The following is a 17,190-nucleotide window of genomic DNA, read 5'->3' on the forward strand; positions in this document are numbered from 1 at the left end:
TGCAAGGATGGTTAACATGAAGAAAATAATATTGCATTTAAGCAGTAACATGGCGATTTTATCATTTTTAGGATTCATTAAATAAATTTACCTCAAACGTTAATTTTTTATTTGAATCGATTTCTAATCTTTTTAAATATTTTTTTTTGTTGTAAAATTTTATCAATATCGGTTGAAAATCAAGGTTTTTTAGAATAAATACGTACATTGCTAAATTATAGACATTTTACAATACTTTTTTTTTTCAAACATAAAAATTCAAAGAAAATATAAATTCTTTATTTCAAACATAAAATTAAAACAATTATAATACCCAACTTTTGAGTTTATGAATGTAAACATGACTAGTTTCGAGAGCTACAGATGTTCTCATTAACAGGTCAAAATACAAACCGTGTTTGTGTAACATAAAACTCGTCGTATTTACGTAAATAATAACTCAAAAGTTGTCTTATACAAGTGTTTAATTTTTATATTTAAATCATCATGTAAATCCACAGAGGTTATGCTAAATTAATTAATCAAGTTCTGATGAGATAAATTTTATATTTCAACCCATCGTTTAATATTTAAATTCATCAATAATAAATAATATTCGAAGTAGTATGTATTTGTATGTGACAAATATTTAAATATAAAATTAGAAATGTTCATATAGAAATATCAATCACTTGCAAACAGAAGAGAAAAATTTATTGATTATTCCCAAAACTTGAAGAAACAAAAACCATAAATGACCATTAAAATGAAAATAAGCGTTTGCACAATTATTAATATTAATATAGACACTACTACACATACAACAATTGACCAGGGAGTGGAGAAACCATGCAACAGTCATCTTTGGAATTACAAAACGGGATTAAACAAAAAGGGGATAACATAATATGCTACTACCACGTCACAGGGTGTAAGTGGTCACAAACTTTTAAAGAATAATTGTCTTTTGTAAAGGAATGGCTGCAACACATTTTACTAACTTCACCGCCCCCTCATTAACCCATTCAAGCCGGAAGGTATTAATATGGCCGTACCCAGCAGGCCGTGATTTTTTCAACAAAAATGTTATAGCTTTTAAAACGATGACTGTAACTTTGATAATATCGGTAAATTGTAATATTTTAGTATTTTTGATCTTTCTAATAGATATCCCTTTATATTATTATTTTAAAAGGAGTGCAATAGGATTTGATTTAGGCTTGCGACAAGCCCAAACGAGAGCGCTTTTACGCGCTCAATTTGTATGGCCGGACTGGCGAGCACGGAATCGGAGAGCGCGTTAACGCGTTCGTGGCAGAGAACCGGTTAAACATCGGGTGAGTGCAGCCAATAAAATGCGTCAATCAGTAAGTGTGTCTTTGATTTGTGGTTTAGTTATTTTGTTAAGTTATGGTCATTTATTACTTTGTTGTGTTTAGTGGAATATTATTTAGAATATATTGCACCGCCATAAACTACTTTTACCAAAACTTTAAAAACTCTTTATGAAATTTCAATTAAACCTTACCCCATTATTCTGCTTGATATAAATTAAATAAAACATTGAAAATAAATCATATAAATTAAATAAAACATTGAAAATAAATCATAAACAACAATAAAATTGACCAATTAAAATAAATCCCCATTTAACTTGCTTTAATAATAATTACATAAATTATATGAGGTTATATATTTTTTTAAGTATAAATATATCATTTTCGCAAAGGCGGCAAAAAAGTATTTAATTTTCTTATTTTAAACATGGACATTATTTATTAATATATTTTACACACAGGGCAGGTTGTATACTTATTGTGTATTTAGGACTTTGACAATTAATTGTGAAAGGAATTAATTTGACTGACACAACTAATCACGATCAAATGTATATCATTAAAAAGTTTCATTACTGGAGACCATTTTTTTTTATTCTTCATCTATATGCGTGATATTATAAAATGTTTTATACTGTTCTTGTATAATCATGAGAATAATAATACCCAGGAGAAATAAAATGTGGATTATAATTTAATATGCAATATTCCAGAGAAACTTGTATCACCAGTTGTTGTGAAGTGAAAGGGTCACCGCGCATTGTATCATTTTAACCAAACTATTAAGCAACAGATGCTTCGTAAAGGGTTTAATCCGAGTATAATACAGTTAAACTTTATCCCCGAAATTGTGGACAGAGTCACGGAAATCCTGCAAACTATTTTTTTTTTCGTTAGTATAATCAATTCGGTTTGTTTTTGCAACCAAATTTTCCGAGACCCTTAAAAAAAATCAGGATAATTAACTTATCATTTTACAGATTATATAATATCTACCTAAACTACCATTCTACAACAAAAAAATTAATAAAGGTTGTTTAAATTCATTTCAAATTATCCTGCAATCAATGTCTGCGTATATGCATTGATACATTTATGTTTTTATATTTGCGATTGAATTTTCCAATTTCACAATATAAATTGATTGTAGTCCACAAAATGACAATAATTTATTACAGCAGTCGATGCAGAAGCAATCTGTATTCAAATTATTTATATGATTCACGATTTACAATTTGCTTGTAAATTTTGCTTGCAGTGTTCACACAAAAAATAAAACAAACATAATTGTTATGGAGGTTATTAATGATTCCTGTTAATGGGTGTCATTAAAAATAACAACCCTCGTATTTTACAAATGTATTAAGGTTGAAAACAATGTACTGAAAATTGTAAGTAGTATCCAGAGCAAGTAAAAAATTGATTTTTTTTTTTAAATTTACGGATACATATATTTCGCAAAATGTATGAGTATTAATGTCAAGTAAAAATATTTAATATATAAAGTAGAATATTATTCATTATTATTGATTTTTCAATTATGTTTGTGTGGCAATTTTATTCGACATCAATATATACGAGAAAGTATATATTATATAACCTGCCGTATGTGTAAACAATATGTTTTATCTTAGGCATTTTTTCATATACACTTACCAAAGACAGCCATATATTTGTTATAAGGAGTTGGTTCTTCTCGTCCTATATGTGAGATACAACAGAAAGGGAAACATTGGCCGTTAGTAAAGTTACCCACTGAACATTTCATGCAACAGTTGTATGGACAAGGCGACATGAATGGTCTCCCCCCTTTTACTTCAGCCGATGCTAGCTTAATATTATGCACACATTACGATCACATTATACTCGGACATGTTTATGGGCAACCCTTCAGTTCAAATACGTTACACGTAATCAAATATTACGGAGGAAATTTATATTTACGTGAAAAAACTTTTTCCGCGGATCCTTCACACGATTCTGTCGGAAAATTTACGACCTAAATGCTTGTAACAAGATAATCACCACTTCATTATATATTTGTGTAGCGCAAATTTCTTTTTTATTTTTGAACCTCAAATATATTAAATATGTATGTATATGCTCGTTTATCTACGTAAATTATTTATATAAAAAAATATATTTAAATATATATATATATATATATATATATATATATATATATATATATATATATATATATATATATATATATATATATATATATATATATATATATATATATATATATATATATATATATATATATATATATATATATATATATATATATATATATATATATATATATATATATATATATATATATATATATATATATATATATATATATATATATATATATATATATATATATATATATATATATATATATATATATATATATATATATATATATATATATATATATATATATATATATATATATATATATATATATATATATATATATATATATATATATATATATATATATATATATATATATATATATATATATATATATATATATATATATATATATATATATATATATATATATATATATATATATATATATATATATTTACATATACACTTCAAAAGTTGTGATTTAAAGTGTGTATAAAATGTTGGGTTATCAGTATATGAACGCTTGCGTATTTACAAGTCATAATTCTTCATTCGCAAAAGTAATTCGTGAAATGGAAAACCGCTTCTAATTTGACTTTATGTTCGCGCACTATTCTATTCATATCGCTCCGGCAGCACAGACAACAGAGAAATGGGAATTAATGGAATTCTGTCATGGCTTAATCTGCCGTAGTACAAAAACGGGCTTTTTTCGACACTGCTCACAAACAAAACGGCGAGGAGAGTACATTTTGGCTGATTAGTCGTGTGGCCTTTTCAGCGTCGCAATATCCGACTTTGAAGGCTTACAGCTTTTTGTTAACACGTCGGTTGGCTGGAAGTATGCTAGAGAATGCAGCCAGCTTGTAGGAGTATTATGTGTGAAGCGATCCCCTCACAGTCTTCGCGAATGTCGCGGAGTGTGAAAAGACATGTAGGCTTAGTATAATTCCAATACTTACCATACGCCTTCCGTTCTCAAAGTCATATATCTTCAAGATTGTTTTGTTTTTTATCAAATAAACCCTTTTTAATACGTGTATAAAAATGTTAAAATATTATAAAATGTTATTTTTTGTATCTTTCTACTTCATCAAAAAAAGTCAATAAACAAAAAAGGTATTTAAAAACATCTTCAAACCCTTATCCGCACCTCAATGGTGCATAGGGCACTGCATAATATAAACGCAATGTTATCTTGGTCGTTAACACATGAAAGAAAGGTGATCAGCCCTCCGCTTCAGGTACCAGTCCATGGTAATATTGAATAAATATTAATGTGAAAACATCACTTTTATTTAATTAACCCCCCCCTGGGAATCAAACCCGGAACCTCCAGTACGGTAGCCGAGCGTGCTGACCATTACACTACGGAGGCAGATACTCGTATAAGATTGTAATAACGTAGTAAAATAATTATATTTCTTCTTAAAATCTATTAATATCCTTGATATTTAAAAAAAATCGGCATGTTTTCACCCACCGACTAGTTGGCCATTTATTATTCAACGGTTTTAGTCTGCAACATTTCCCGGAATCTTTTCCTGTCGGAAGTCGGACTTCCCCATTTTAGCGAACCTAACTTATTCCTCCCCATAAAATACAATATTGAACATGTGGTACAGTAACCAAATAAAACTTTATCACGTCACTGCTTTTCTTATGAAATAAAAATCCAATTTCGATGGTATTTGTCAGGGAATTCAAGTAGAGTTTCGGGATTCGCTTAACAGGTCGAAAAAATCTAGAGAAGTTCTCAAATAATATCAGAATATTTTAATATTCCAAATTTTTGGTAATATTATGTTGGTAATATTTATGGTAATATTTTTGATATTCTTTATAAAATAAAACAACTTTGTTTTAACCACATTTTTATTATTAGTACACTTTAACCTACCGGTTTCGACAAGAACCTTGTCATAGTCAGGGTGTATTAAATTCTAAAACATTAAAAATACTCATAGTTAATTACAGGAAGTTTTTGGTAATGGAATGTAATTAACTATGAGCAGGCATTTTAATGTCTTTAATGTTTAAGAATTTTATAAACCCTGATGATGACAAGGTTCTTGTCGAAACTGGTAGGTTAAAATGTACTAATAATTAGAACAAAGTTGTTTAATTTTATAACGCTTATAAAATGTGCCACAAAGTATCTGCGAAAAACATTCAAGAAATTAGTATTCTTATTTATAATTTGGTCACTAAAATCGAAATAAAATTCAATATTATAATTTTTTTTATTTTACGGAGTAATAACTTTTAAAATTCATAATACAATTAAGGCCTTTACGGTTGATATATTCTGATCTTACCCAATCTCGAGAACATACTTCTCAGTGTCCTCAAAATTATTATGCAATGAAGTTATCAGCTTGGTGAAACTTTGATTTGACAAGGTATTGAAGCTAAGAGCGAGCTTTCGATGGATAGATATTACAGTTTAATAGTAGAATTTCAAATCCTAAGTGCTTTCAAGATCCCTTGAACGTAGATACCAGAAAAAAGATAAAACATTGAGTAGTCTAAGAAAATTCAAAAAAACACACCAGTATTTTTTATTTATTACATGTAACATTAAAAAATACTAGCAACATTTAACAAATGGATCTTTTTGATGAAAAAACTTGATATTAGAAAAATAAATAGCAAGTTTATAGTATCTAACATCCCCCATCAATCATCGTTCACTTTTTTTCACAAAATGAACGATGAATAATAAGGATTTTATTTTATTATCATATCACAAAATTAATATTGCTTAATATAAAAAATGTTATTATATGTCTTTATTTTGAAAATTTTACGATCTTTATGACATGCAGGAGATATATACCTGGACATTATCATCGAAGCTTTCCCAACAGTATTTGCTAGAATATTTGCCTACATACCAAAGCGAGAACGAGGCCCCCTACTCCACCATCTAACTAATACACCTACCCAGTTCCTAGCTATCCACCGGCTACGGGAATCACTCAGTTAATAAAAACTGTGAAAGATAATCCAGAATAATCAATAAATGTACATACATGCTTCCAAGAACTTAGTACGGCTATTACACAAATTCAAACACAAATGGATCTATTTTTGTGATAAATATATTTTGTTACAAAATAATAGTAAGTTTAAAAGATTTTCTTGATGGCTAAAAATTATTTCTCGGTGAACTTTAATAGGAATGTAGATTTTTGTATCTTTTATACATATATATATATATATATATATATATATATATATATATATATATATATATATATATATATATATATATATATATATATATATATAATATATATATATATATATATATATATATATATATATATATATATATATATATATATATATATATATATATATATATATATATGTATATATATATTTATATATATTGTGTATATATATATATATATATATATATATATATATATATATATATATATATATATATATATATATATATATATATATATATATATATATATATATATATATATATATATATATATATATATATATATATATATATGTGTATATACAAATACTTGTTCACAAATCTGGATAATCACCATTTACAGGGGTTATTTTTCATATTATTTTTTAATAAAAAAAAGATAATAAAAAAAAGCTTAATAAACAAAACTTCTTCATCTCACCGATAGATGTCTCTGGTGAAAATTCTAATGATTCGAGTACAATGTTTGAAATGGTATATATATATATATATATATATATATATATATATATATATATATATATATATATATATATATATATATATATATATATATATATATATATATATATATATATATATATATATATATATATATAAATATATATATAAATATATATATATATACATATGTGTATAAATATATATATTTAGTTTAGTCTAGTAAAATAATTATCAAAAATTCCCTTGAATAAAGTGTAACTTTTATTAAAAACCTATTTTTAACATTTGGTGAAATTGAAAAACTAATAAAATAAAAAGAACCATTTTATTACTATGTCTGCAGTGTGACTGATAATAAAACATGGAAATACTTAACATAAAAATGAACTGATGTGCCATAAAGCCTTTTTCAATATTCAAATATCTTTTCATTAATCGCAAAGCTCAGGAAGATGGCTGGAATCGCAAATTTTGGGTAGAATTTTCGAACCCATACGTACATTTATTATTTATAGCCTAGAAGTACGTTAGTAATGAATTCATTTATATTCAGAAAGTATAATTTTTTTAATATCTCAATTTAAATTTGTATTTCAATGTGTAGCAACGAGAAAAATGTTCTTATTTACCTTTTCTAGATTGTTTGTTCGAATATTTTTTGTGCTTACGAAGAAAGTAATATTCCTTCTTAGAAAGCACATAAATTTGGTTGTGTAAACAAGAAGTGACGAGCTCTCGCTGCAAGAAGATACTCCTTCTGAGATACTCGTTCTAAGATGGAGGATATTCGTTCTTGAAAGTTAACCGCCATAAAATATTTAACCCCTCCTTTGCAAAAATATAAGAAAAATACAGCAAATGCAATGTTGTATAAACGGATACAACCTTCAAACCACTTTTTTTATCCAAGAAATTATAATATGTTAACCATAAATATATACATTTTATATTTTATCTGCCTCCGTAGTGTTATGGTCAGCACGCACGGCTACTATTATGGAGGTCCCGGGTTCGATTCCTAGGACCCCTCCTGTAAAACATCAAATAAACAAAAGTGATTTTTTCATTTTACTATTTATTCATTATTATCCTGGACCTGATACCTAAACGGAGGGCTGATCACCTTTCTTTCATGTGTTAACGATCAAAATAACACTACATTTATATAATATATACCTACGCACTATTGGGGTACGGATAAGGGTTTGAAAAAGAAGAAGAAAATTTAAATGAAACCAATATAAAATGGTCTTTTTAATGAGAGTTATAATTCGCAATTAAAAGTACGTTTAAAATTAATTATCCCTTAAATGATGAAAGTACTCTTCTTCGTTTTTTCAACACTTTGACGAAAAGTTCTGCCAGCTCAAAGCGAAAAGAATCATAATAATTACCCATCCTGGCGGAATAACTTCCAAAGTAGCCCCATTCGCGGCATGGCGCGCTGTTACTGAGAGAAATATCTCACGCGTGTCCCAACTTTAGACAAATTTGGAAGATATATTTTGCCATCTAAGGCTTTCCGGTGAGGTTTCTCGCTTGGCGTGTGATGTTCAAATATGAATTGGCTCAAATGTTCCGAGCTTTGCAAAGCCCCGCCAAAAGAGACAGACTTTTATTTATGAACCGTAATTCTTCTCCAGAAGTTGGTTTCGTGACTGCGATTTACTACGGGCACAGGAGCATGCACGCGGGCAATTAATATAAAAACCACTCCCGACAGTAACAAGGACTACATTTTTAAATTGTATCAGTATTCCATTCACATTACAAATACACCCACATGACACACATACTTATGCAAATATATCTAAATCGTGTTGTTTAATCCGTAAAGTGGCATCTGGTATAACTTTACAGCAGAGAGTGAAAACGTAATAATTTCATCACAAAGTGGAACTCAAATTCCAGAAATACACTTATCGCATTTTGTAGGTATGTAAAAACACAATGTATTTTTGGAATCGGAAAATTCCATCTGATAGTTCAACATTTTTGACAGATTTAAATTATCAGCTAATCTTAGTACATGAAGCGGCATTTTATAAAAATAATAAAATACCGACAATTTCTCTTGAAACTTGTTTATTTTATCAGCAACTATTCTGCGTTGTTACGATCAATAAAATATAATTAGTATTGAGTACTTATATTCATTGTGGTTTAAATCAGTTTTCTTACTGATATCTCAACATGGATCTTGAAAATTTTTGAATTCTGAGCATTTACAGGGCTTTTGATCTGTCATAGACTGGTTTTGAGTGATCACTTTATACACGTATAATATTACAACTATACATTTTTATTACATTTTTCTTAAAAACTTAAATAACTCTTTAGTAGAGCTTAACATAGAATTTTTTAACAAATATTTGGACATCCTGAAAAAATTATGAATTTTATATCGTTTCGTCAACAAAATCATGCTTTTTCACTCCTGCTCTATTTAAGATACTTTTTTTCTCTAGTCGTCAATCTGATGATGAAACCCGGTCAGTGGTAAAATAAATACGTCGAAAAGCTACATACTTGGAATTTATTGTTTTTATTTGTTTTTACTCTACACTGAGAAGCAAACCCAGAGAGATTTGTCTACTTAAGTGCATAGACTAAGCCATTACATCTCTTTGTGTTATACCGTATCAAAATTAGCCTCATCCATATCTAACGTATTTTTATTTAATTGTTATTTCTAAACCCTATGCAATTTGATTTCAGAAAACGTTTGCCAAATACTTAAAAGTGGTCAGGTTAGGAGTTGAAATAATCGGCGGGTATGTATGAGTAGATGCATGAATGTGGATGAGGCGAAGAGTGTTTGCAAAGACAGAGTGGTGTGGCGTTTTATTCTCTCTACCTACCCCTGTGAAGGAGCGGCGTAGTTTGTTATTAAGTTAGAATCAAATGATAAATAATGTTAAGGATAAGTGAAGTTTTTCTTTTTACAGAATATTTCGTCATTTTTCGAATTCCTTGTATTGTGATACAGAAAATGTTAATATTTTTTTACTTTTATAGTTTTATAAATTTGTAGTTCTATAAGTCCTCTTACATGGATGAGGTATAAATATTGAATGTGTATACTTTAGAAATTAAAATACGTGTATAACATATTTTACTTTTTATGTTTTTCTACTTTTTTAAAAATATTTAATTCATTAAAACTTTTAGTTACTTTTGGGTTATACCAGGATATAATTTTGAAATGATCATGTAGTTATATTTTTGTATTCATCTGTGATGGAAAAAGTTTTGAGGGATAAGCGCGCAAAAAAAGGTTTTAAATATTTTTTCTAGATTCGTACGTAATATCATTTCAATGTAATAAATTAAAATGAAAATTATAAATTTCACCATCTGTTGCCTTTTGTATGCTAACGATGCTGTGATTTTTGCCGATAGTAGAGAAAACCAGTAGGTGCTGGTGATAAAGGTGTATAATTTGTGCAAATAAAGTGATTAACTGATGAATTTTGACGAATTTAAATGTCATGGTTTTCAAAAGCGATGAATTTTAATCTGGGTGTAAAATATTCGTAAATGAAAAAATCTTGGAAGAACTTTGATGTGTTTGAAAAGTATGTTTTCTGGGGATGGAAATATTGATGAATATATGAAAAGGAATGAGAATGCTGGAAACAGAGTGAACGGTATACTGAAATCAGTAAAAGCAAATAAAAACTTCTCAGCGAGAACTTAACTGGCAATACACAACGGAGTCCTGGGACCAGCTCCACTGTATTGTGTCCAACTCTAGTGACATATTTACCTTTCCTATCCTTACTATCCTACTTGCACGACAAGTATCTAGAAGTAGAGGATTTGAGGGTTATTCATTTAAAAATAAAAATAAAAATAAATTATAAACAACGAAGCGTTCGAAACCGACCAAACGTTAGACTACTTCCTACCACGCTACTACCGATACGATTGATTTTAATGGAATATTTTTATATAATATTTATAGATTTCTCCATTAAAATTTAAACATAAATGTTAAAATCAAATACTGATTTTATTGTTAAAAAACGTATAAAACTTTATTTTTGACAATTCGCTCACTCCTTTCAAGAACATCATAAATCAAAAATCATCAATTTTCAGTTGTGCATGTTTTCGGAATGCCCAGAAAATGTACTGTATTCCAGCAAAAACGGCATATTTTAAACTTAACATTTACTCGCTACGGGGCAGAAAGTGTTGTTTTTGCATTTTGAACAAAAAGTATAGTTAAATAATTTTTGTAAATGTACTAAATATTTTTCAAATGGAGAAAAAACCTTCAGGTTTTACCTAAAAAGATCTGTTACACAGTAAAATAATCAATAAGTGGCCTTATATTTATTTTTAATACATTGTATTATATTTTTAAGCTTTAAAAACGTTCTCATGAAAAATCAAGTTTTTTGATTTATGACGTTCTTGAAAGGAGTGATCAAATTGTTTCGCCTAGTTACAGCATTTTGAAACGAATAAAACATTCGTTATTTCTTACAAAATGATAAACATTGAGTAATTTTTGTATTTTCTAACAAATTTCGAAGTATCCTACCCCAATGTGCGTCGCCTTAAAATCTTAACGTGATACTGTTCTACAATTTAAAGTTTGGCAAGTAGTTACGGCTACAGTATCTCTTCCTTCCCCCGAGACTATCGGTTCTCCAGTTTGATAAAGTCTCGCCTTAAGAGTTAACAAGGGATCTCAAACTTAAATGTGCTCATACTCAGTCTGAGCACAACTTTGACAGCCAATATTGATATAACATGGAACAAAGATGCTGTGATAAGCCCTTTGGCAGAGCTCTCCTAACGTAAAATATATTACGTTGAAACATTAATTTCTGTATCGCTCATGTGACGCAGTAGAACCGTAACTCAAAAAGATTAATTTAAATATTTTTTTAACCATCGGTGTGACAATCAGGCAAGCTAACCACTATGTTATTGGCGTAATATATATTTAAAAGGATACAAAAAAAATATTTTGAATATTAAAAGCATTTAAAACTTTGTGGTAGGTATAGTAATAAAACACTCTCTACTTTACTATGTGTAATACCACTTATTTAAACCCTTATTTTTGACTACCGGTTTCGGAAAATAATTCCAAAATCAGGTCATTAAAATTAAATTATTATAATTAAACATTTGTATAAAAATAAAATTTTTGAAAGAGAGAAAGACAAATAATGTAAGAAAAGAGAAAAAAACATTTTCGCCCCTATAGTGTTGTAGTTACCAAGTTTGGCCACCATTTCGGGGGCCCCAGGTTTAATTTTAAGGGGAATCAAAATGAATTTAACTTTTTTTCATCTTAATATTTATTTGATATAAGCTGCAGCATGATATTACCTTACATCTTGCAAGACAAAACCCCACAAGGTAGACCCCTAAAATTTTGAGATTAAGACCTTGGGAGAGCAAAAAAGGCATCGGAAGACCTGTGGGGGGTATAAATTGGCTACAAGCAGCAACAGACCAAAACAATGGAAGGATACGGAAAAGGCTTAAAACCAGCAGCGGAGGACAGAAGGCTAACGAAGAAGAAGATTGCGTAAAGCGTAAGACTAATCACCTTGTCTTCATATAATTAACGATAAACTAAACATTGCACCAATCTGATGCAGTGACCTATGCAATATTGTACCTTTTCCCATAAAGACATGACTGCTATGAGGGAAAGGAAATGATGGAGGTATGTATTTATGTAGAGGCACTGAGGGATGCGTATCCATAGTAGAACACAAACATAATCTCAAAGACTATACTTCTTCTAACCCTTATCCGCAATCGTTTTGCATAAGGCACTGCATTATGTAAAAGTAATGTTATCTCGATCGTTAAATACATGAAGGGATGAGAAACAGTCCCGCGCTTCAGGTTCTAGTCCAGCGTAATATTTAGTCAATATGAGAGTGAAAAATCACTTTTTATTTTATTTTAACCGCTCTGGGAATCAAACCGGGACCTCCTGCACCATAACTAAACGCACTGATCGCTACACCACGGAGACGGACAAAATATATGATATCAATAATTATAAAAATAAAAAATAAATTTAACTTTGAACCTGCTTTCTATGTAAAACAGATAAGTGTCCCTAAAAATTTGAATGATTGTGTAAATGTTACCCTTCATTTACATACCTTTTTTGTATCAATAAAGACACTTTTTTTTCGCCCTTATATTGAATTCATTAATGAATACCGTAATTAGATCATTAAATATTCCAATTAGCATAGAAACGTTTTTGTATGATTTTGAGTGAGTTGTCAACCAAGTTACAGAGTCAGATCAAGTTTTTAGCAGCTGTGAAGGAACATCCATCACGCACTAAGTGACATGATGTAATATTATACAGACATTATTTAGACAAGAAACACGACTTGACATAACACATACTGAATTTGCGTCAGTTTTATTGGTACATTTCCATATCGCCTAACTACCCAACACCCAGCATACACATAAACCTCATTTATCGCTTTATAAGTCGCATCTATTCATTGACCCACGTTCGACCTTTGCTGATTTTGCGATAAGGCTCTATTGCTCCCTTCAGGGTACAAATAAATCCCTTATATAAACATAAATATTATGATTGCGAGATCATAATTATGTTAAGACATTAATATCTAACACAAGGTACCTTAAAGGTACTTTTAAGCTTGTTTTTCGTCCTTTGATAAATTTCCAGAGATATTTCTCTCCATATACATATATTTCCATTAAAGCACATACTTATCATCACAAGAGCTTCATATAAAGGTAGATTTATCTACGTCGTTAAATACTTGAACGCAGGGTAAACACCATTACATTTAAGATCCCAGTCTAAGCGTAAGAAAAACTAAAATACACGTAGCTAAAAAGAGTTTTTCATTCGATAAGAGAGCTAAAAGTCAAACCATTTTATTATATTTTTTGTATAAAACAAACAGAAATTTTAATCTACAATCTCTCGTGTATTATAGAATACATATTGACTATCATAAACAGTAACCATAAAGAAAAATTGACAAAAAATAGGTATTGATTGGACTGTTTGACATAAATTATAAAAAAAAAATTATGACTGGTTTTTTTTTCAGCCTACGGATGATTTTTTATACACTCATGGTGTCTCAACTGGAGAAGAAGCATCTACATTTCTTCATGAATACATGTAAAACAAACGTATAAAGCGATACAAACACAAGTGTATAAATCTATGGATCGTTCTGGCTTTTAAAAAAAACGATAGTAGCTTCTTAGTTGAGACAATTATAATAGTATATTAATTACATGTATTGTATATCCGTTGAATAAAATCAAATTATTCGAATGTCATACCAAAAATAAAGAATTTTCATCAAATCGAATAAGCGATCTTATAATTTTTCTTTAAACTCATATAAGTATAAAGAAAAATGGTGTCATTGATTTCTTATTTATTCGAAATCTTATAAGACTGTGGTTGTTTTACTATACGGTCGTTTGTAACTTAATTTCAAGTAAATGTATCCAATTTAGATCCGGAATGTCCCGGTTAATGCCCACTGCTTATTCTAGCAGTATAAAATAAGATCACCCTTAATCCTGACCAAAGTACAACCGAGATAGTGACTGTCGGACGGATTCGGGTTGGTCTTCCTGAGCCCGAACCAATTTATTGTTTGGCTGAGGGCAAATATTTGATAAATTGACATCGGTCTCCGAATTCTAGGGACCATTTAGTTCAAACAAAGGCTCACTAAGTATCCAACAAGACCGAGCATATAACTTTACAAAACGGTTAATCGGTTATACCCGACTCGACGATTTGTTTCCACTTCTCTCCGTTGTCGGGGTTTCGAGGAAACTTAAGACAAATACCTTGCTCAACCAAGTTTCAATGTATTCAATCTCCTGATTTCAAGATTTTTTGCTTTGTGATATGACCTTGTCACGGAGTTTATAAGTATTCTCCTACGCTTCATAATAAAGTTAATTTAAATATTGTTATTCTTTGATTTGAATAACATTTTTGTATTACGTTCTTATGTTTTATCTTCATTGATTATAAAAACGTTTAATATGAATAAAACATGTTATTTTATGATATTACAATATAATAAACTAATTAAAAAATATATGTATATATTAAATGGAGAATGTAGTTTAAACTTAGGTCAGAGGAAAACTGAAGAAAACGTAGTACGATTCAGTATTACTAATAATTGAAAGTGGTCATATCAGGAGTCGCAAAATTTGGCGGGTATGGATGAGGACATGCATGAATATGGAAGAGGTGAAAATTGTTTGCAAATACTGTAAGGTGTAACGTTATATTCTCTCTTCTTACCTCTGCGGGGAAGTGGCGTGATGGTTAGTTGGTTAGTTTAGTTACAATAAAAAAATAATTTTATGACGTAATTAAATATTTTTCCTCTTCACATGCTGAATTCATAATCTCATAGTGAGTTTACTAGAAGGGGACATATAATTTATTATTAATACTTACACCTATCGTTTCAATTTTATCAACTGAATTTAAAACATTATTACTTTCGTGAAATTACAATTTATTACCGCTATATGTAACACTTTTGGAATAATTATGGTCAGAGCTATGATAGGATATAGGTCTTTGTAATGGCCCTATAAACAGAATCAATTATTATAGAGTACGGGTTTAATTGCTCTAAATCCTATTTCAACAAGTCGGAAACGCTTCAGCATACGGTCAATGGATTTCAAATTACAATTTGAATGTTTATCCAATCAATTAAATACGAATCAAAGCTCATAAAAGAAATTTAATAATATTTTAAATGAATAAATTATTACATCAATCATTAATTATTCCGGTTTCATTTATCTTGGTTACATTTGTAACTATTAAATCGTTCTCCTAAATCATTGCCAAGGCATGGTAATTGTTTGTGTGTGAGTCAATTTCTTTCTCATAGCTGAAAAATTACTGAAACATTTCGGGCCACATTTACTACTTGTTGAATTTCAAATAAAAATCTCATTCATATTTCAGACCGATGCCAAGTTTTGCGAACCACTTCCTCCAAGAGGGGCATTTTCTCATGTAACGGATAACAATAAAACTGTTCAAATACGTTATCGGCGGATACACTTGAACTTTTATGCCATAAATAGATATCTGTTTATTTTATAATATTCTTACTTTTATTTCATTGATTATTATTTTTATGTCAGTGAACAATATTTGATTTTTTTCTTAATTTTCACATACACTATTTATGATCACTTGTATTTATTTAATTTCTCAATAAGAGATTCATAAGTGATAAAATTAAAAAATCCATTGCACATCTTGACGTATTCTGATGAAAGGAGGATAATGCAGTAATATCTATATACAAGACTGTATGAACTTTTAAATATATTCATAAAGCCTTGATAATGGATACTGCCGAATTACCCTATGTAGACTTTTCTCCACCCCCTCTCTGACATCTCTTGAAAGGTCTTGATCTCCCGGCACTTATTTATTAGTATTAGTTTTATTTATTTATATTAATGAACCAAAATAAAATAACACTTTTAATTTTATATTTAAGCAATTGTCTTTATATATTTGAAATTCCGTCTTCCGTATTCTGGATTTTAATGTTTCACTAGTGCATTATAAAACTTTTAATTATGTTTAGCTTTGTGTAAGATATGTTTATCACTAGCACCTGTAGCATTATTTAAGACATTTATTTTTAGGTATCAAACACTGATTTGAGATTTATTTTTTCTGAACTTTCTGACAATTCATATGCTCATAGGTAGGTTTATACAAAAATCACTCACAATGTTTTTTTCTGCCATCGGTATGAAATATGAACTCTTCACATTAGTATCAATATCATGTATATTATTTATTATATGTTCATTCCGTAACTTTATTAAAATGTATTGGGTACAGTTAACTAATAAATATAATAATAAAATTGTTATTTTGTCCAAGTTGTTAATCTGACCACTTATATCTACTTTTTTTAAATTTAAAAGTAATAGAAATTTTGTCGCAAATATTTCAAATAAAAAATTATCTTAATCACGTAAATATTATAA

At 28.9% G+C, this 17,190-nt stretch overlaps 1 protein-coding gene across 6 annotated transcripts in view; it reads right to left on the reverse strand.

Moving 5' to 3' along the window:
- Positions 1-17,190, reverse strand: part of nAChRalpha6 (nicotinic acetylcholine receptor alpha6) — a 249,650-nt gene that overhangs the window by 72,742 nt on the left and 159,718 nt on the right. For 5 of the 6 annotated variants that reach the window (XM_088257907.1, XM_088257904.1, XM_088257906.1 and 2 more), the window contains one exon: positions 2,973-3,017. The exons of the other annotated variant lie outside the window; for it this stretch is intronic. In XM_088257907.1, coding sequence (XP_088114033.1) covers positions 2,973-3,017 — 45 coding nt within the window. The remainder of the gene's footprint in view (positions 1-2,972; positions 3,018-17,190) is intronic. 6 annotated transcript variants of the gene reach the window in all.

This window comes from Brachycentrus maculatus, unplaced genomic scaffold (genome assembly GCF_059751285.1).
Source record: "Brachycentrus maculatus isolate JH-2025_06_01 unplaced genomic scaffold, ASM5975128v1 h1tg000089l, whole genome shotgun sequence".
Taxonomy (NCBI): Eukaryota; Metazoa; Arthropoda; class Insecta; order Trichoptera; family Brachycentridae; genus Brachycentrus; species Brachycentrus maculatus.